The sequence below is a fragment of the Haemaphysalis longicornis genome, unplaced genomic scaffold (assembly GCF_048455015.1).
Source record: "Haemaphysalis longicornis isolate Haplotype H1 unplaced genomic scaffold, Haemaphysalis longicornis Haplotype H1 scaffold_12, whole genome shotgun sequence".
Taxonomy (NCBI): domain Eukaryota; kingdom Metazoa; phylum Arthropoda; class Arachnida; order Ixodida; family Ixodidae; genus Haemaphysalis; species Haemaphysalis longicornis.
The window spans coordinates 6,244,969-6,262,178 of record NW_027526225.1 but is presented as its reverse complement, the minus strand read 5'-3'; the positions used below and the strand labels follow the sequence as shown (position 1 = coordinate 6,262,178).

The window sequence follows — 17,210 nt, the reverse complement described above, 5'->3', positions numbered from 1 at the left end:
CGCAATACTGCGCAACACTATGCCACCTGGCCGCGGCATTTCGTTGTGTTGTTCCTCCCCTCGGACCCCCTCAATCTCAGGGAGCGCGCTCGCCCGCGTGTCTCTTCTCAGCGTAGTGATACATATTTATCGTCGCTGTTGCTGATTTGACGCTTATAAAACGCAAAAAAGTAATCGCGGCACGATGGCCAAAAAAATCGACCAATGACGACCGGTTTTAAGCGCGGACCGGCAACCGGCCGCTGCTGGAAAAAGCGGTCGGGCCGGTCTAAAGCCGTGCAGGTGGCAACCCTACATAGAAAAGAAATAGCTGGCACCGTTTCTCTGAAAATGGCGATCATTCTGGGTACTTTCCAAACGTTGGGTTCCATGTGGCGACTTTCGTGGCTACTTTTGGCAATTTTCCGGCGACTACTTGTACCCAGGACCTGGCAATCCTGCTGACTAGGCACTTGCGCATTCGTTACGGCGGGGTGTTTCCTCGTCGCCGTGCCAGCGTGCGCAGGCGCAGTCGAATCCCGGTCAACATGGTACGAAAGGAATGAACGGAGCATACGGAGAGCTAAAGCTCTCGGCGAGCAGTGGGAGAGCACACACGCAGCTCCAACCCGGAGGATCAACTCTGGGCCGTCCAACTGGCCGAAAACGCTGCCAGAGCAAAGGGGATTCCGGCCGACGCCTAGAAAGTATACTGTTTTTTGCATGTAAATAAAGTTTGATACTCTCTCTCTGCTTCCCATTAAGAGCAGGATCACGATCATGACAATTCCGCGTGAAAAACGTGCTTTTAGCCAGAACCGACTGCAGACTCATATTCCGTGCTTTCAAAGAGTACTGCCTCAATTGCAATCATGGGCATCAAACGTCGCTTCGAAGCCGCAGTTTTGAGCGGCCTTGAAACGGCGCGGCACAGCCGCCCTGTCCCGACAGAAGGACGTGTCCGTCATGCAGACGGACTTTCAGCAGCGACGCGCATATTAGTACGTTACGACACGCCAAAACCCATGTACGGAAAAAAATTCAACACAAAGTGAAAATTTTGGTGGGTTTTGTGGCACTTATTTCTCTCTCTCTCTCTCTCTCTCTCTCTCTCTCTCTCTCTCTCTCTCTCTCTCTCTCTCTCTCTCTCTCTCTCTCTCTCTCTCTCTCTCTCTCTCTCTCCCCCCCCCCCCTTCCTCACCTCTGCGCAGTTTCAGACGTGCTGAGACTGCGGCGGGACTAATTTTTAATTGAGCTAGGGAGAAGAGGAGCACCTGGTGGCCGTGAAAGGTGGCCTTGGGTGCTATTAAAGCTGACCATAAGGCTGTAGTCTTGCTTGGACAGAAAACACAAAAGGCCCACAAGGCTTTTGTATCTGTTTGCGGGCTCCGAAGCTGATGCTATGACTGACAGTGTAGTTGACAAAAAACATAGAGGCTAACAAGGCTTTTGTATCTGTTTGCGGGCCCCGAAGTTGATGCTATGACTGACAGTGTAGTTGATAACAGGCCATCACGTTGGTCAGCCTCAATTCGTGCGTTATAGTTTATCTACTAAGAGAGACATAAAAAAAAAAAACAAGAAAAGTCACAAATTTGCTGAAGCTACACTAGAGCTATAAGGAAGGCATACGCATCGGAATTAATTTAGGCCAAATGCAGATTGTTAAGGAGCGCCGAGGGAGTTTTCATTGTCTGTCTCCGCGAGAAAAACCGCTGCCGCGGTTGGCTATCAACCCCAGGACCTCGCATCGATGGACGCTGGGAACCCCGTAGAAAAGAACGCGACGAATTCTTCGATCGGGACTTTTTAAAAGTGAATAAGAAAAAACGCTTTCTCCGAGTACACGTTTGTGGTGAAATTACGCAGCGGGCGTAATTCGAGAATGCATCGGAAACATACCTGGACCGAAACTAAGAAGTATCATGAAAGGACGGTTGAAAATTCCGCGCCAAATTCGGTTTCACCCGCTGTCCCATGGCTTCGCCGTTGTGCTGCTGGGCCCGAAGACGCGGGTTCGACCCCGGTCGCGGCGGGAGTTCGTTTTCGTTTTCTGGTGAAGACGAAAAAGCCCGTGCGTCGAGATTCCGGCGCACGTGATTAGGGATCCCCAAGTGGTCGAAATTAATCCGCAGCCGTTCACTACACCGCACCTTATAGCCCACGTGTCGCTTCGGCGCGAAAAGAAAAAAAAAAAACTCAGAATGTTTCAAATTTGCTTTCAGAGACATGGCCGACACAAAAGTAACCTACGCGTCATCGCGCTTAAACCGAAGTAGTATACGCACATCAATAAAAATCGCGGGAGAACCGCACATTGACTCTACTCTGCTGTGTCACCGTGCGAATAGGGGAACTTATAAGGGAGAGCTATAATCCTAAAACTATTTACCCGTAATGGACTGGTCCTCCTAGGTCCGCCGCGGAGTACTAAAAATGCAAGGCAGGGACACCCCCCAAAAAAGTCGGGCTTTCGGAGAACTCGTGCACGAAATACCCTGGTCCTGCAGTCCCTCCCGCATCCACCCGTTCCTTTCACATGAATTAGCGTCACTAAATAAAGTGACGTTAACATGAATGTCACAGTAACAAGCGCACGTTCCCGTCACTAATATGCTGTGGTCCAGGCGACCCTTTTCCTTTACTTTTTTTTTCATGTTTGTTATTCCTTCACTAGCAGCCGAGTGCTCGCAGCGTGGTCAGCCTCAAACGTCTTTGCCTCTTTCTTAGAAAGCCTTTTTTGTGTGCACATACGAACCCACCACGAGCTGTCGAAAGAAAAAAAATAAAAACGTGCAGCAATATTATAGACAGCGTAGCCACTACCCACGCAGAAATCTGAGGGGCGCTCTTTTGTTTATTTTGCCAGAGGCGCCTTCCAAAAATGGCCGACCGGCAGCCCGCGCATGCGCAGATCGCAACTGAAAAAAAGGTCCAATGAAAACGCTCTTCAAAGCCGGCAGATTACTTAAATGGGCCCACTGGCTTCACTCGTACCCAAAACGAGAACGACTCGATAGTCGAAATCACCTCAGCTATTTCAGTCAACTGTCTACGACAAATGCTGCGAACTGGCCTCGGCCTCGGCTTGAAAAGTACGCAGACGACCAGTTAGCCTCGTCTGTCGTGAGAAGAAACGACAGACAAGTGACTGGAAAGCCCTCTCGCTGTCCTTAGAAGAACAATCGACAATCGAGTGCCTACGAAATGTTATCACACGCTATCGATAACACTATAGAATGCGCGATAAGAGCGGGCCTGGCACCCGAGGACGCGCTCCCCGATACTCAGCATCCAGATCGTATTCATCGCCTTCGGGTGAGGGAGCGGAAGTGTTCTAATCTGCAAGCCCTTATTCGCAATGAGACGATCCGCGTCCCGTATCTCCCATCATAGCGCAGTGCAACGAAACCGATCGATCAGGCGACGACGCACGTGCGTCAAATGCGCGTTTAGGAACACTGCGGTATAGTGTGTACACTATAACTGCGGCAAGCCCGAGATTCGCCCGGCGTGCAGACAACACGTTGCAGAAGAACACAAAACTTGATAAGCTAGGATGGATCCGACTTATAACAAAAAAGCGCTAAATCGACGAAAGACAAAGAGAAGAGACAGGCGCAGGATCTAGCGCTCTCTGTAGTAACGTGCAAAGTACGGACCTCGTCTGCGGTCGTCATCCGGTTGTCCGTAGCTGGTCAAGCGGCGCGATTTGCTGCCGATCATTCGTCGGCAGTTACCGTCTAGCGAAGCCGACCGGCGACGCACAGAACCGTCTTCGTCACGGCTTCCTCCCGATGCAACACCACAATCACCACCACCACCACTCACTTCGTCGGATTTTCGTTCCTTCGGGTCGTCGGGCACCACTGCAGCTTCTGCCGAGAGCTCGCGGACGCGCTTGTGACGGCGCGCCGAGCGGGCGGCAGGCGCCATAGTTCTCTGGGAAGCGGCGGCCAACCTCCCCCGGCACCTGTCGCCGCCTAACCCCGTTCGCTCCCGACTTCGGGGTACGGTACACGCCTGGGCGGCTTCCTGATTTTTTTCCCCTCTACCGTCTCTCTTTTTTTCTTCATTCCATTATTATTCGTTTGTTTGACCGTTTTCGCCATGCCGCGGAAGAGGGCGAGGAGGAAAGGAGTCGCTATCAGCGCGCCGATGTAGACATCGCGCGGCAAGTTGCCGGCCGGCGTGCCAACCAAGGGCCGACACTGTGCCCTACTCTTTTCATTTTCCCCCCACCGCAGCCGGGAAAGAGCGAATAACAAGAAGGATCGGCGCTTTCGTCGTCATCGCGGGAGAGCCCTATCCCCCGGGTTTTTCCGTCTCGAGTGGCCGGTATTGACCGACGTTCGCATGCGCGTACAGCTGATCTCACTGACCCAGGCCGAGGGAGAGGAGGAAACGAGCGTTTCACATCTAGGCGGTGTCAGAGTCGCCTTCAAGCTTAGTAATACAGCCTTGCCCAATACTGATCCGCGGCCTTCGGCGATTTCTGGGCGGATAAGGAAAGGATTATCTCCGGAATCGGTGTATGCTGAAAAAACGAGAGAGACGTAGAAGCTTTTCCGCGAAGTCTACACAGCAGACAGAGTGACGTGGGCTCAAAACAAAGCAAAAAAAAAAAAAAAAAACTTATTTTGAGAGGGTGTTCAACGGCGAAGCTAAACCTAACCTGAGAGGGGAAGCATAGAGTAGTGCTCCGGATTAATTTAGGGTAGGGGGGGGGGGATTTTGACATGCGTCGAAAACTCGACCCATGAGGGCTTTCGTCTCCATCGGGAAAACGGCCGCATCGGCCGGGATCGACCCCGCGTCCTTGGGTTCAGCAGCACAACGCCTAAGCGACTGAGCCGCCGCAACGAAGAAACCGAAGGCCACAGCTCTTTACGCTGAAAAAAAAGTAGAGGACACCAGTAGGTACACCCTTTGTCCAAATTTCCAGGGCCTATCCTAAGCCTTCTCGACAAAGGCCACTAGATCAGATTTCAGCTTATTTAGTGGCTACATTGTCGACCAGAAAGAATTCAAAAAAGCTTTGCCTTTAGACAAAAATATTTTATGACAGTAAGAAAGAAAGGTGCTTTATCTAGCTTTCAAGCATAAAACGTTTCAGCCTCGCCAGGGACGCAAGCTTGTACGTTGAATTTTCTGCGGCATGCGCACTTTCAGCTTGGCCTAAACAATTTCGACGAAGGCTACATTTTAGGTGTTCTGAATCCGATCGCACTAAAGTTTAGTTGTAGGATCGACTGACACGCTTCGCTTCCGCTGCGCAATGTCGAAGGGATTCCGTCCTTTCTCCGCTTGAGACGACTTGTTCCGCGATCCGCTTCCATCTCACGCCTCCGAGTGGCTTCGATCTGTCTCCCACGCGTTGCGCTGCTGCTCGCGGCTCATTTGGCTGGATATAGGTCCTTGTCTTGCTCTAATAGTCTACATACTTCGAACCATTCAGCTGTCTCGCTCCTACCGCCATATTCTGATTGGGAGAGTTGTTGACGGTGGTGGATTTCGTCGGCTGCCTGTTCGCTCACTTCGCTGCGTCTTTCCCTCTTTTGCAGCATTTGTGGTGCACTGGCGTGGGCGGCCATTTTTCGAGCGTCGCGTTCAAGCGCTCTATGGCAGCCCTTGCGCTGTGGAACACTTTAAGTGCAGAGCACTTTACGGGCTCGCCTTGTCGTCTTCGCTCGCTAACGGCCGATGCGACTGCCGGAATCAGGCGGCGCAGCGAGATAACGGACCCAAGTACAGCCTTCAGTACCGGAGTCAGGGAGTCACGCGGAGGCTTCGAAAACCACGCGTTTCAGTAGTCATAACCGTTCGAACCTCGTCAACCGCTGGCGCTTGTCATACGTCTCCCCGTAACCTAGCACAAAGAAAACTGCAGGCACATTTCAGGCAAAATCTGTGCATATAACCGGCAGCCCCCCCGATCATTTAGTTAGGAACGCTCGTTGGGATGGTTTTTACGATAGTAAGCGAAAACAGCGGACGCGCAAGAAAGAAATGTCGCAAAACAGGTCTAGCATACGAAATTAAAGCAAGCGCAGAAAGGACAGAACTCTCCCGCTGGCACAGTTTCAGGCTGGGGGCACGCGAGCACTGCGAAAGCGGGAAATTTGAAATGCAGCTGCAGTCCATTATGGCGAATCACTTCTCTGCACTTCCGAAAGCTTTCACATTGAGTGGAACGACTTTAATTTTTTGTCACCTTGTCTAGGAGCCGTTTCGCCATTACAGACGCCGACGCGAAAGCGGGCTATTCACCTCATTGAGCAGTTCATTACTATCGCGTTAGAAAAACGGCCCATTTAGGTCACATCAACGATCATTACATAATCTTCTCGACCAGATACACTTAGTGTCATTCTTCGGAAACACAAACTGCCCAACGACCTAGCCCCAAAATGGGCGCCTGGTGATTACACAGGACAGCCCAGCTTCGAAAGACACAGCAGGCGTCATGCGGGCCAAGTGGCCGCGGAGACAGTACCTCGACCCTCTATTTTGTCCCCTGCATTGTGGGGTGCTAGAGGCTCCCGCGTACAATGCATAGACAAACAAAGGCAGTCTGCGGAAGATAACTTCTGGAGTGCAGCACAACATGCCAGGCACGTGGGGTCCCTCATTAGCCATCTAGGGTACGTGCTCTTTCTATTTTCCTTTTTCCTATCTCTTTTTTCTTTTCATACAGCCAGGAATCCAGTCCTTTGTGAAGCGACGTAGGTTTATCGCTTCACTTCAGCAAGCTTTGTCTTCGCGAGCCACGGTAATCTTTTTTCGCTTTTGTTCGCTTTGGCGGCTCGTTGTAAGCTATCTTCACAGATTGCGTAAGTTTTCTCTTGAACTTTGCTTTGCCTCCGCTCATTTCAATACCGTGGAGGTGGAGCGGTCCCCCTGAGTGCACACTGTCAGAGAACCTCACTTGGTTCTTTGTTCCCGAGTGTATAGTCCTTCTTAGGTTACTGAACCGAGAAAATGTTGGTTTGTCTGTCACTCCATTCAACCGCCAACAGCCCCCCTCCCCCGCCAAAAAAGAGAGAAAAGCTTGAACACGAAATGAGACCATCCCTTGATAGTGAAGCTGCTGCTACGGCTCATACACTATTCAGTGCAACAAAAACCTTAGACAAACTTGGAAAATTTTCGGAGTGAATGTCTGTCACTCTATTAAGCCGCGCGGCCAAAAAGAAAAAAAAAACACAGGTAAAAGAATGGCTGAACGAGAAGCGTTCAGCAATTCTTTCAGGCTAGTTCAGCCATTAATTCAGCCATTCAGTCACGAAGATTTATTCATTCATTCATTCATTCATTCATTCATTCATTCATTCATTCATTCATTCATTCATTCAGCCAGTCAGGTAAGACCGTTCCATATTCCATTTACAAAATTATCATCATCATCATCATCATCACCATCAGCCTGTCAACGCCCACTGCAGGGCAAATGCCTCTCCCATTAATCTCCAATTACCCCATTCCTGTGCTAACTGCGACCAATTTATCCCTGCAAACTTCTTGATCTCATCTGCCCATCTAACTTTCTGCCACCCCCTGCCACGCTTGCCTCCTCTGGGGGTCCACTCAGTTACCCTTAATGACCAACGGTTATCTTGCCATATACACGTTCGTATAGCCCTCCTGCCCTGTAGTTTTGGCGACATGCAGCCCCCCTAGTGGCCGACGCCTCTGGGTAGTAGAAAAGCAGACGACCCTCACCGCCCTCCATGTTTTCAGTTACAAGCCAGAGCGAAAGTTGGTTGTACTTAATTTAACCCCATTGTGGTGCGTTTAATTGACTGCATACCGAACAAAATGCCCTTAAAGTAGTTGCAGAGGCTAAACAAAATAATATCCCCTACAACGAGCGAGCGAGATGTTGTGATTGTCGCGCCGTGGGGCAGTATCGCCAGGTCGGGTTTTCTAACTTCTTGACGATAATTATCATTCGTTCTTCTTGCGCGAGGGCGATAAAGGAAAGTTCACAAGTAGCATGAAAAGAACGTTGCCGAGCCTGAGGTAACTGTAAATGGTCGCTTCAGCAGGAGCATGTCAGCGGACGCGAGGAGCGCAGCCGATTCAGCGGACGCTGCTGGCCTGGCAACGCCTCGAAAACGAGTGGAAAATTTGTATTCTATTTTCGCGAAGTAAATTATTTTTTATTAACATTTTACGCCACACGGTTTACGAACGGCGGGGTACACGTATACTAGCGAGTAGGTGAGGCAATAAGTACCGTCAAATAAACAAATTCAGCGCAATTAAAGGATGCGAATCAAGCACCGAATCGCAAGTCCGTTGCCTGCTTAGATGTGTAGCATAACACAGTCGCATACAGAGTGCACGGCCCAAAACCTTTACATAAGATCGTCACTGGCTGTGTTGGTTATCTTCTAGTGCAGGGGTCGTCGCTAATATGAACGCCGAGACGCCAGTTTGTCCTCAAAAGGGATTGGACGGCCACAATAACAGATCAGAATTCGTCGCTTCCAGTTGCATTGTCCCCCATCTTCACACTTCGCCAGATTATTGTCAAATATTATTGGCAATTAGCTGATTTTTTTTTCTTTTTCCTTCAACACCCCCCCCCCCCTCCTCTCCCACCCGATTTGCCGTCAAGCCCTCCGCCGTGTCGACTTCATGCAACTCGGCACTACACCTCGAAACGTTGCCGATCCTTACTTTAGTTTTTTAGAGTGAACTTGGAATATATGATGCAAGAGCGTAATTAAATACGGTGAGATCATCAACAAAACGAAACGACCACTCAGTTCGCCCGACGACTTTGTTTTACGGCCACTACTTTCAAAATCACATATTTGACGCGTATGACGCTCGCTGCATTTTGTGACTGAGCCACGGAAAAAACGGCAAGCTAGCGCTACAATATGTATTCGTAACGATGACGCAAACCAGCAGCGTTTATTTAAAATGCACGCATAAAAGCGCAGGTGCGCAAAAGTACAGCCGGTAAAACGCTTGTCTATAACAGCGATTTCAACTTCAACCAGCTACATCCGAAAACTGCCGAAATATACTCGTTCCAAACATGTCGGAGGCAAAAGTGAAGGGCTAAGACTTTAGAATTCCGCAGTAGTTTTATTCAAATCCCGCTCCGGCGGAGCAGGATAGGGCTGAGAGTACGAACGCTGTGTTATAGACAAGCCTTTTACCGGCTGTACGGCTCACCGGAGCGGGCGAGCCTGCGGTCCATAAGACTCGTTGGCTTTTACGCGCGATCACCGCCGACTGCGTTACTCTTCTTGTTTATTCGGCTGTTGTTGAAAAGTTCTTGCCACTAAGCGTATTAGTATAAACAAGAAGCTTTCACTTCAAATTTCACTTCATACGACCATCGATCGGTGAATCTGCGAGTGGCAGAGCACCGTCACCGTCCCAGCACATTCGTCGACGCTGTAAACGTATTTAGCGCTGCAAAGCTTTTTTCCCCTAATGCCAAGTTGATCGCCGGACGAGATGAGACGCATCGGGGATGGGCTGGAGTATCGGCAGTATCGGCAGTATCAAGTTCATTTTGCTTCTGTCAACACGGGATCCTATGGGACCCCCGCAGCTCTGTACTACCCGGAAGTACTGCCCGGAATCCGGTTTCGCAGCGCTCCCTGGCCAGCGCAGGAGGCCTATACACCTCCACATAATTCAGTGCAAAGTGAGTCTCAGGCATATTTGAGGCGAAATGCAAATTTGTAACTGGCACTACAACCCTTATTTTAGCAAAGAATACACGTTGTCTTGGTGTTCACGCGAGCAAAAAAAAAAAAAAAATAACGCGGTAAAAACGGCGGCAAAGAAAGACGAGATAAGACCAAGCACTGAAACGAGGCATGCCGGCTGGAGCTGCGCCAAGCACAACGGAAAGAAAAGGTCACAACGCTGGAGGTGGCGCGCACGCAGCGAGAAGGCGGGAAGATTGAAATAAAGTGAGAAGACCTGCATTGATTTCATCCTGAAAGGAGGGAGAGGGCAGATGAAAGCGTGAGAGTAAGAAGGGGAGAGAGCGGAGAGGCAGTTAAATGGCGGGGGCGGTAAAGGACTGTCGTCTTTCGACGACGCTCGCTGCGAGGCGAGCAGACAGGCGGCCGATTAAGTTCACTCTTTACCACTGAGAGCTAGACGTACAGCAGGGTATTAGAGAGTTTTAGCACTTTGTATGCTCCGTCCGTTCCGTGCGTACCGTGCTGAAGGAGACCCGACAGGGCACTAGCGCATTCGTTAAGGTGGGGTGGATTAGTTCCGCGGGCCGGCCGCCGCCATGCGCGCGCAATCGTTACGGTTAGAGCCATTAAATAGCGGTTTTTTAGTGGCTCTAGTTACGGAGGGGGATGTCCACCTCGCTGTGCCCGCGCGCGCAGGCGCAGTCGGGTGATGACTGACTGCAGGGTTTACCGCGCCGACGCAACGCAGGCGATGAGGCGCGCCGTAGTGGAGGGCTCCGGATTAATTTCGACCACCTGGGGATCTTTAACGTGCGCCGAAATCTCTAACCCACGGGCGTTTTTGCTTCTCGCTTCCATCAGAAAAGCGGCCGCCGCGGCCGGGAATCGAGCCCGCGACTTTGTGCTCAGCAGCACAACGCCGTAGCCACTGAGCCACAGCGGCGGGTGTAACCACAGAGCGGACGGAGCACACGGAACGCTGAAACTCTCCATTATTCAGCGGGTCCAAACGCACCAGTAACGCAGTCTCTAAGAACGAATCGTTCAGATACCTGCAGCCCACACTGCGTCCTTACTATTATGTGCGACTATACACGCACCGTGCTTTCGAATGTGAGTCTAACGCCGTCCCCTCCCCATGTGTCTTCATCCAATGTTTGCAATTCTCTTGTCGTATGAAAGGATCAGTGCGCTCCCATATTTTAAGTTTAGTGGGCGAACTTGACGACATCGTTAAGCCCCATCTGACGTAGCCTTCCCTTGTCAGTATACAAGAAACCCCCTCACCGCCTCTTTTATAAAATATGCCAAGACTGTCAAGCCAGCTAGTCAAACATACTGCTTAGCTAGGTTAAAAGTTTGACTGCTCGTCTTCACAGTTTCAGCACCAAGCGTTTTTCTTTTCTTTGAACAATCTAGGCTGCTAAAAGCTAAGAAAGAAAGAAAGAAAGAAAGAAAGAAAGAAAGAAAGAAAGAAAGGAATGAATGAATGAATGAATTAAGGAAGGAAGGAAGGAAGGAAGGAAGGAAGGAAGGAAGGAAGGAAGGAAGGAAGGAAGGAAGGAAGATACAGTACAAGAAATTCAAGGAGGTTAACCAGGGAACAGTCCGGTTGGCAATCCTACGCATGGGATGTGGGAAAGTAGGGGATTGAAAAGAAAGAAAGGGTATTTAAAAGACGGGGTATACAGCTTGATGAGGTGGGGAAAAAAAAGGGTAAAAAAAAACCATGGGCAATAATAAAGCCTAAAACTGAACAGGTAAACTAACCAAATGACAAAGAAAAAAATGGTACACGCGTTGTCCCCACAGAGTTTATTAGTAAGTATACCAGAGAGCAAACTGCACCTGGTAATCCATGTCGTCGTGGGGGGTTATGAGAAAACCAAAGCTTCGCGCTTGGGCTTGGCGTGACAATTGGATTCTTAAGCGTTTTTTTGGATTTGCTTTCTTCACTATGCATTAACACGTCTACGAGGTTAGAGGTAGCCGAAATCCTTCCTAGTATAACTCTGTGGTAGTCGTGAGTCATGGCAACTGCGTGTTCGGTGAAAGAGCAGGCAGTGCGTGACCGTACCTAACGGTGGTCATGCCGGAGTCGAAGGAAGGTATGACTGAGCTTGCGATATGCCGCCACGAAAGTTGTAGCTGATGAAAAAAAAAAAAAAGAAACGAAGCGCACTTCGACGAAAACAATTAGGGTACAACAGATACGGGCGCCTGCATCCGTCCTTTCTTGTCTTCGTCCACGACTGTTAAACGCCACGTTCTGGGACATCTTTCTGTATATTGTCATTCACCAGGATCCAATAAACCTTGTTTCATTAAAAAAAAACTGGCTCAGCAACAAGTTTTGTTAAACTGTATCTGACGGTCGGTGCACCGGTTCACTATGAAGGCGACGTTTTCGTAGGCACGCTCAAAAACATTTCCAAGCTCTTCAAACAACTTAATATTTCAAATAACGGTAAAATTAATAATACAAGAGGCTCTAATGAGTTTCTCCCAAAATATTAACGTGGTTAACTGCCACGTTGGTTTGCAGAATAGTAGGCACAGCCGTTCCCGCAAAAATAAGGTTTAATTCCATATTTGTTAGCTTTAAAACCGCCTGTTTCATTTTCCGTTTAATTCTTTGCGTTTTTGTGGAACTGTATTCGAATATATGGCCACTAAAACATTTCAATACAAGCCAATGACGAAACTAAGGCGAGCGTGAGGCATGGAGGCCCATGACGCCGCAGACAGCCTTGATGTGAGGTGCATAGAGGATAGCGCCAGATTCCTCTCCAGTGTATATACTAGTGAGACCCTCTATGGGTGTCCATAGGTCGGCATACTCACTCGTGAGTACACTCATTTGTACTCATTTGTACTCAAACTCACGAGTGAGTACGATGATGAGTGATCACACACCCAGAAAAAAATAGTGAGTACGATGACGAGTGAGTATAGGGGTAAGTCCACTACTCGTGAGTACAGTACTCATGAGTACACTACTCATGAGTATGAGTACTCATGAGAACAGTATTCATGAGTATGAGTACTCATGAGTACACAGCACTCATGAGTACACAGCACTCATGAGTACAATACTCAAGAATACTGTTTTTGCGAGTGCTTGCACTCTTGAGTATATGCACTCCTGAGTACAGTAGTGCAAACAGTAGTGCAAACAAGAAAACGGACGACAAAAGCTGCCACCCGAAGACACGCAGAAAAACGCAGTTTACGGCCACGGCTGCACCGACAACCCCCGAGCTCCCCTGAGCCCGACCCGGCCTGAGAACAAGAGGAGACACCAGATGCAACGCGAGTGCTTACGTTCCGTTTTTCTTTGTCACATGTACTTGCCTTCGCGCAGTAAGTCGCCCAACGACAGTGCACTGCGTCAGACGTTTTCTTCCTCTGTCCTGATTTATATGTAACCTGTGTTTTTCTAATCAATTAAACAATTTATTTTTTCTACTTAGTCTTTCATTCGAGCTACGACCTAGCTAACAGTGCAGATAAGTTGATTATTCGTGAGTAATACAAATTGAGTACTCATGAGTACAGATTGAGTACTCATGAGTGCAGAATGAGTAGTACTCATGAGTGCAGAATGAGTAGTACTCATGAGTGAAAAATGAGTAGTACTCATGAGTACAGATTGAGTACTCATGAGTACAGAGTGAGTACTCATGAGTACAGATTCAGTACTCATGAGTACAGATTGAGTATGAATACTCGTGAGGACAAATGAGTTTGAGTACAAGTGAGTACGATTACAAATGAGTATTTGATGAGTGAGTACGAGTGATTTTGTGAACAGACGAACTTTTGGAGTCTGAGTTTGATTGAGTACAGCGTGAATGAAAAAAATTGTGATTGAGTTTGAGTGAGTTCTTTCTGTTTTGCCGACCTATGTAGGGTGTCTCTAGAATCGTTCAGGCCAGCCCGTGTCCTTTAAAAAACGAAGTAATGTTTTTGTGGCCTTTTGGGACTGTGAGGGCAACGCCTGCGACATAAAACAGTCTGCACAGTTAATGGCTGGTTGTCGAGCTTGCGGAGTGCGGTTGACTGCTAAGAGAGCCCAAAACGTTTTGCTGGATTATGAAATCAGAAAAAACAAAATTCTTGTATTATTTTTTCATTGGGTTCGTGCGTTATTTTTCTAGGGTAATTTAGTCACAACTTCTGCACTTATTTCAAGTTAAAGGGGGCACATAAGTCCTCGACATTCGTTCGGACAGCCTTTCGAGGGAATTTTTGAGGTATTCCCCGCTAATATCGAACCTGATAATCCAGCTAAGCCTGTGGACGACCGTACGGACTGGCTCCAGCTGAGGCGTGTTCGAAAAATTCATCTGCAAGCGGTAACCGTCCGTTGGAGCCACCCCCCCCCCCCCTCTCCTCTCTCCGGAAAGGCGTGCACCGGCTTCTCAAGAAAGCACTACAAGACCTGTGGAAGGTTTTTTTTTTTTGTATTAATGCATTGATGGTGAATATTAACGCTTCGAGCAGCCGTGCGCAACAGGCTGAACGCCTGTTGACGGTTGCGAATTCTGGGTATTTAAGCTCGCCCTTCCGCGAGCCGGTCTGATCAGTGCGCATTCGGGCTCGGCTTGAGAGCGTTTCTCTGCCCGTTAGATTTGCCATGCTGTAAGCACTCCAGTATGCTGCTACCTGTATAGCCGCTGTTCTCTACTCGTAAGGCATCAAACGAGTCAAATCTGGCTTTGGATCCTCGTCGTCGAAACGAAGGCAACTCTATCGCAAGCCGCTCGACAACCACGCTACCTCGACATGACGGAGGTAGCACTAGCGTCACTAAATAAGCTACGCTTAAGAGTACCGCCACTTCACGCACCCGGAGGCGTCTGGGGGCCATTTTGTTTCTGGCTTGCAGTGTTACCATCTCTCCGAACGAAACCGCCGCCGGTTGTGACGGGCAGAGTGCGACCGGCCGCTCTAGCGCCCGCGCAGCCGAGGAGAGAGAGAGGAGAGGTGCCCAAAAACAAAATGGCTGCGCCCATATGTAAACAAATATCACGTGGTGCCGACCGACCAATGAAAATCCTGGCGACACACAGCAATGAGAGAAAGGAGTGCCCATACTCTAAAAGCCTTTATTTAGTGACGCTAGGTCGCTAGGTAGCACCAGCTAACGGCTGCCCTCTGCCTTCCTCCGCGAACGAAGCACCGGCAACCCTGCCAGACTACTACGGACAGCGGGTCACTCGCCTGTGGCCAGCGTTCCCGCGCAGAAGGAGGCATTGCACGACGAGCTGAGCGCTCCGGAGAGGCCGCCGTGCAGTAGCAGCGAGGCCGCGTGGTGGCCCGAGGGCGGGCAGGCCAGCGACTCCCTGCGGCGGCGCTCGGTGCAGCGGCTGCGGTGGTGGTGCGCGTGCTGCTGGCGGGGACCCAGCGGGCTCCAGCCGGGACTCAGGTCGCACGCGCCCAGCCCCGCCGACGACGGGCCGAAGGGCGACAGCGCCGACGACGAGGGCGGCCCGTCGTCCAGGGCGGCCAGGCGCCGCGGCGAGCAGTTGGGCGGCGTCCGGGAGAGGAAGGCGCCCGGGCCGCCGCCATTGTTGGCCCCGAGACCGCCGCCGCCCGGAGACGAGAGCGAGGAGTCCAGCTGCGAGGGGAACGAAGGGAGGGCGGTTTAGGCCTAGGCTGGAGTAAAGTGGAAAATTTTTAGTTGGTACACCTATCAGTTCTTCAAAAGAGTCGAGAATCGGGCCACTTGGTACAAATTCATGGTGGCGCAACAGCGCGAACGGACGGGAGACAGAAAAGGAAAGAGCAACACGAGCGTGTTGTCGTTTTTTTTTGTCCTGTATCCTGTCTGTTCGCGGTGTTAGACCACTAGGAAGAGATAACAATATATACCAGTTCCGATACTCCGCTTCACAACCTTGGCGTCGCAAGCACCAGCTCCATTAAAGTGTACGGGCGCGGCGCCTAGCGGACAAAACTGAACTTTGCTAAACATTTGTTTTTAGTGACACAATCTAATAAAATATAGCTTGCTCTTCAGATTCCAGGCCCAGCCTGCCTGGGCCTAGAGCATTTTATGCGGAACCAAAAATTCGAAACAAAAGCTTAACTTTTAAATGCGACGCGCTAATTTTGTGACAGTGAGAAATAAAGGTTCTTTCGCCAGATGTGCGGCATAAAGCCCGCGAGCCTCACTCGAGGGGTGCTCTTGCATTTCGAATTCTTGTGGCCAACCAACTCGGCTCAGAAACTTTTGACAAAGACTGCACATTGCTAAGCAGCGTTCACATGGTACAACCTGCTCAAGTCAAGAGACCAGCCGAAATATAAAAGCCCGACGCTTGCGAAACTACTTCGCGCGATAAAGGGCGTCGCTCTGGCGCAGACTAAAACAGAACGAAAAAATAAAGCCCGAGCCTCGTTCACTGTACCGAGGCCGAAAGGACACAGCCACAGCGCAGACGTGTCAAGCCAAGCCAATCCTACCCAACCGATACGTGCAGCACTTCATTTGCAATGGAAATGAAGCCGGGGAACTATTCCTGGGCGAACCGCGGCAACACCTCCTTAACAAAACACGTGCAGTCGCAGGTGTTCGGACAGAAGAGCCAACGAATGACTGTAGTCACACATCGCGCATTGGTCGAGGGCGAAACGCACAACGAAAACGAAAACGTGATTGGCTGAGCTTAGCCTGTGACGTTTCAAGAAGAGTCACGAAGATGAATCCTGGAGGCATTATTACTGTACGCGGCGTTCGTTTTTCAGAGAGGCTTATCCGAATGAAAGCTCGCACCAAAGCGGGGGAGGAGGAGGAGGTGGGGCTGCACAGCATACGCCGTGCGGACTAACTGATCTCCTCGACAGAATAATCCGCGGGCGATAAATTAATGACCGGATCACAAAACGATCCATTCTCGAGCGCCGACGCCTCTTGAGCACAGCAGGCGTTGTCCGCAAGGGGATTTAGAAGCAGCTTATTGGCGCCGACAATCGCAGGTGGCGTAAGGAGAGCGGATTGGCCGGTTCAAAGCGCGCGAACTTCAAATTCGCGGCATCGGCTATAGTAAGCCGGCCAGCTGGTCTCTCAGCTCCGCTCAACAATCTGTTCCCCCAGCGTTCAAAATGCCACGGGCCGTGTAGGAAGACACGAAGGTTCAAATAAAAGACGTGGTAGTTCAAGCTCCCCACCCCCGCCCCTCGCATTAGCTCATTTTCCTCCCCTGAACTCTAAATCAAACAAACGCTCCATTCTTCTATAAATAAAAACGTCTCATAGAATAGCGGACGAAACTCGTTCCGCAAGGAAGAACTCGTGGGCCGGATAAGAGTTTTTGTTTTCATCATCAGTGATTTGAACAGCGCGCGCAAAACCCGACGAGACAAAGCGGTCTCGGGGCAAGAGCCCATCGCTGGGTCACGCGTCCCTCTGTTATTAATTTCTTCTGCGCTGTTCAAACACGTACTCTAATCAACTCGCCCATTTTTCCTTTCTCCAAAAGTGCTTGAGCAGCTGTCGTCTGTCAGCACGAAGCGAAAACGCATTTCTCTCTCTCTCTCTCTCTC

The 17,210-nt window shown here is 50.1% G+C and overlaps 1 protein-coding gene across 9 annotated transcripts in view; it reads right to left on the bottom strand.

Annotated features, from left to right (window-relative positions):
* LOC144162335 (microtubule-associated serine/threonine-protein kinase 3-like) overlaps positions 1-17,210 on the bottom strand; it is a gene marked incomplete at its 3' end in the record, with an annotated part of 489,334 nt that overhangs the window by 152,861 nt on the left and 319,263 nt on the right. For 7 of the 9 annotated variants that reach the window (XM_077692817.1, XM_077692820.1, XM_077692818.1 and 4 more), the window contains 1 exon segment: positions 14,886-15,282. In XM_077692817.1, coding sequence (XP_077548943.1) covers positions 14,886-15,282 — 397 coding nt within the window. 9 annotated transcript variants of the gene reach the window in all.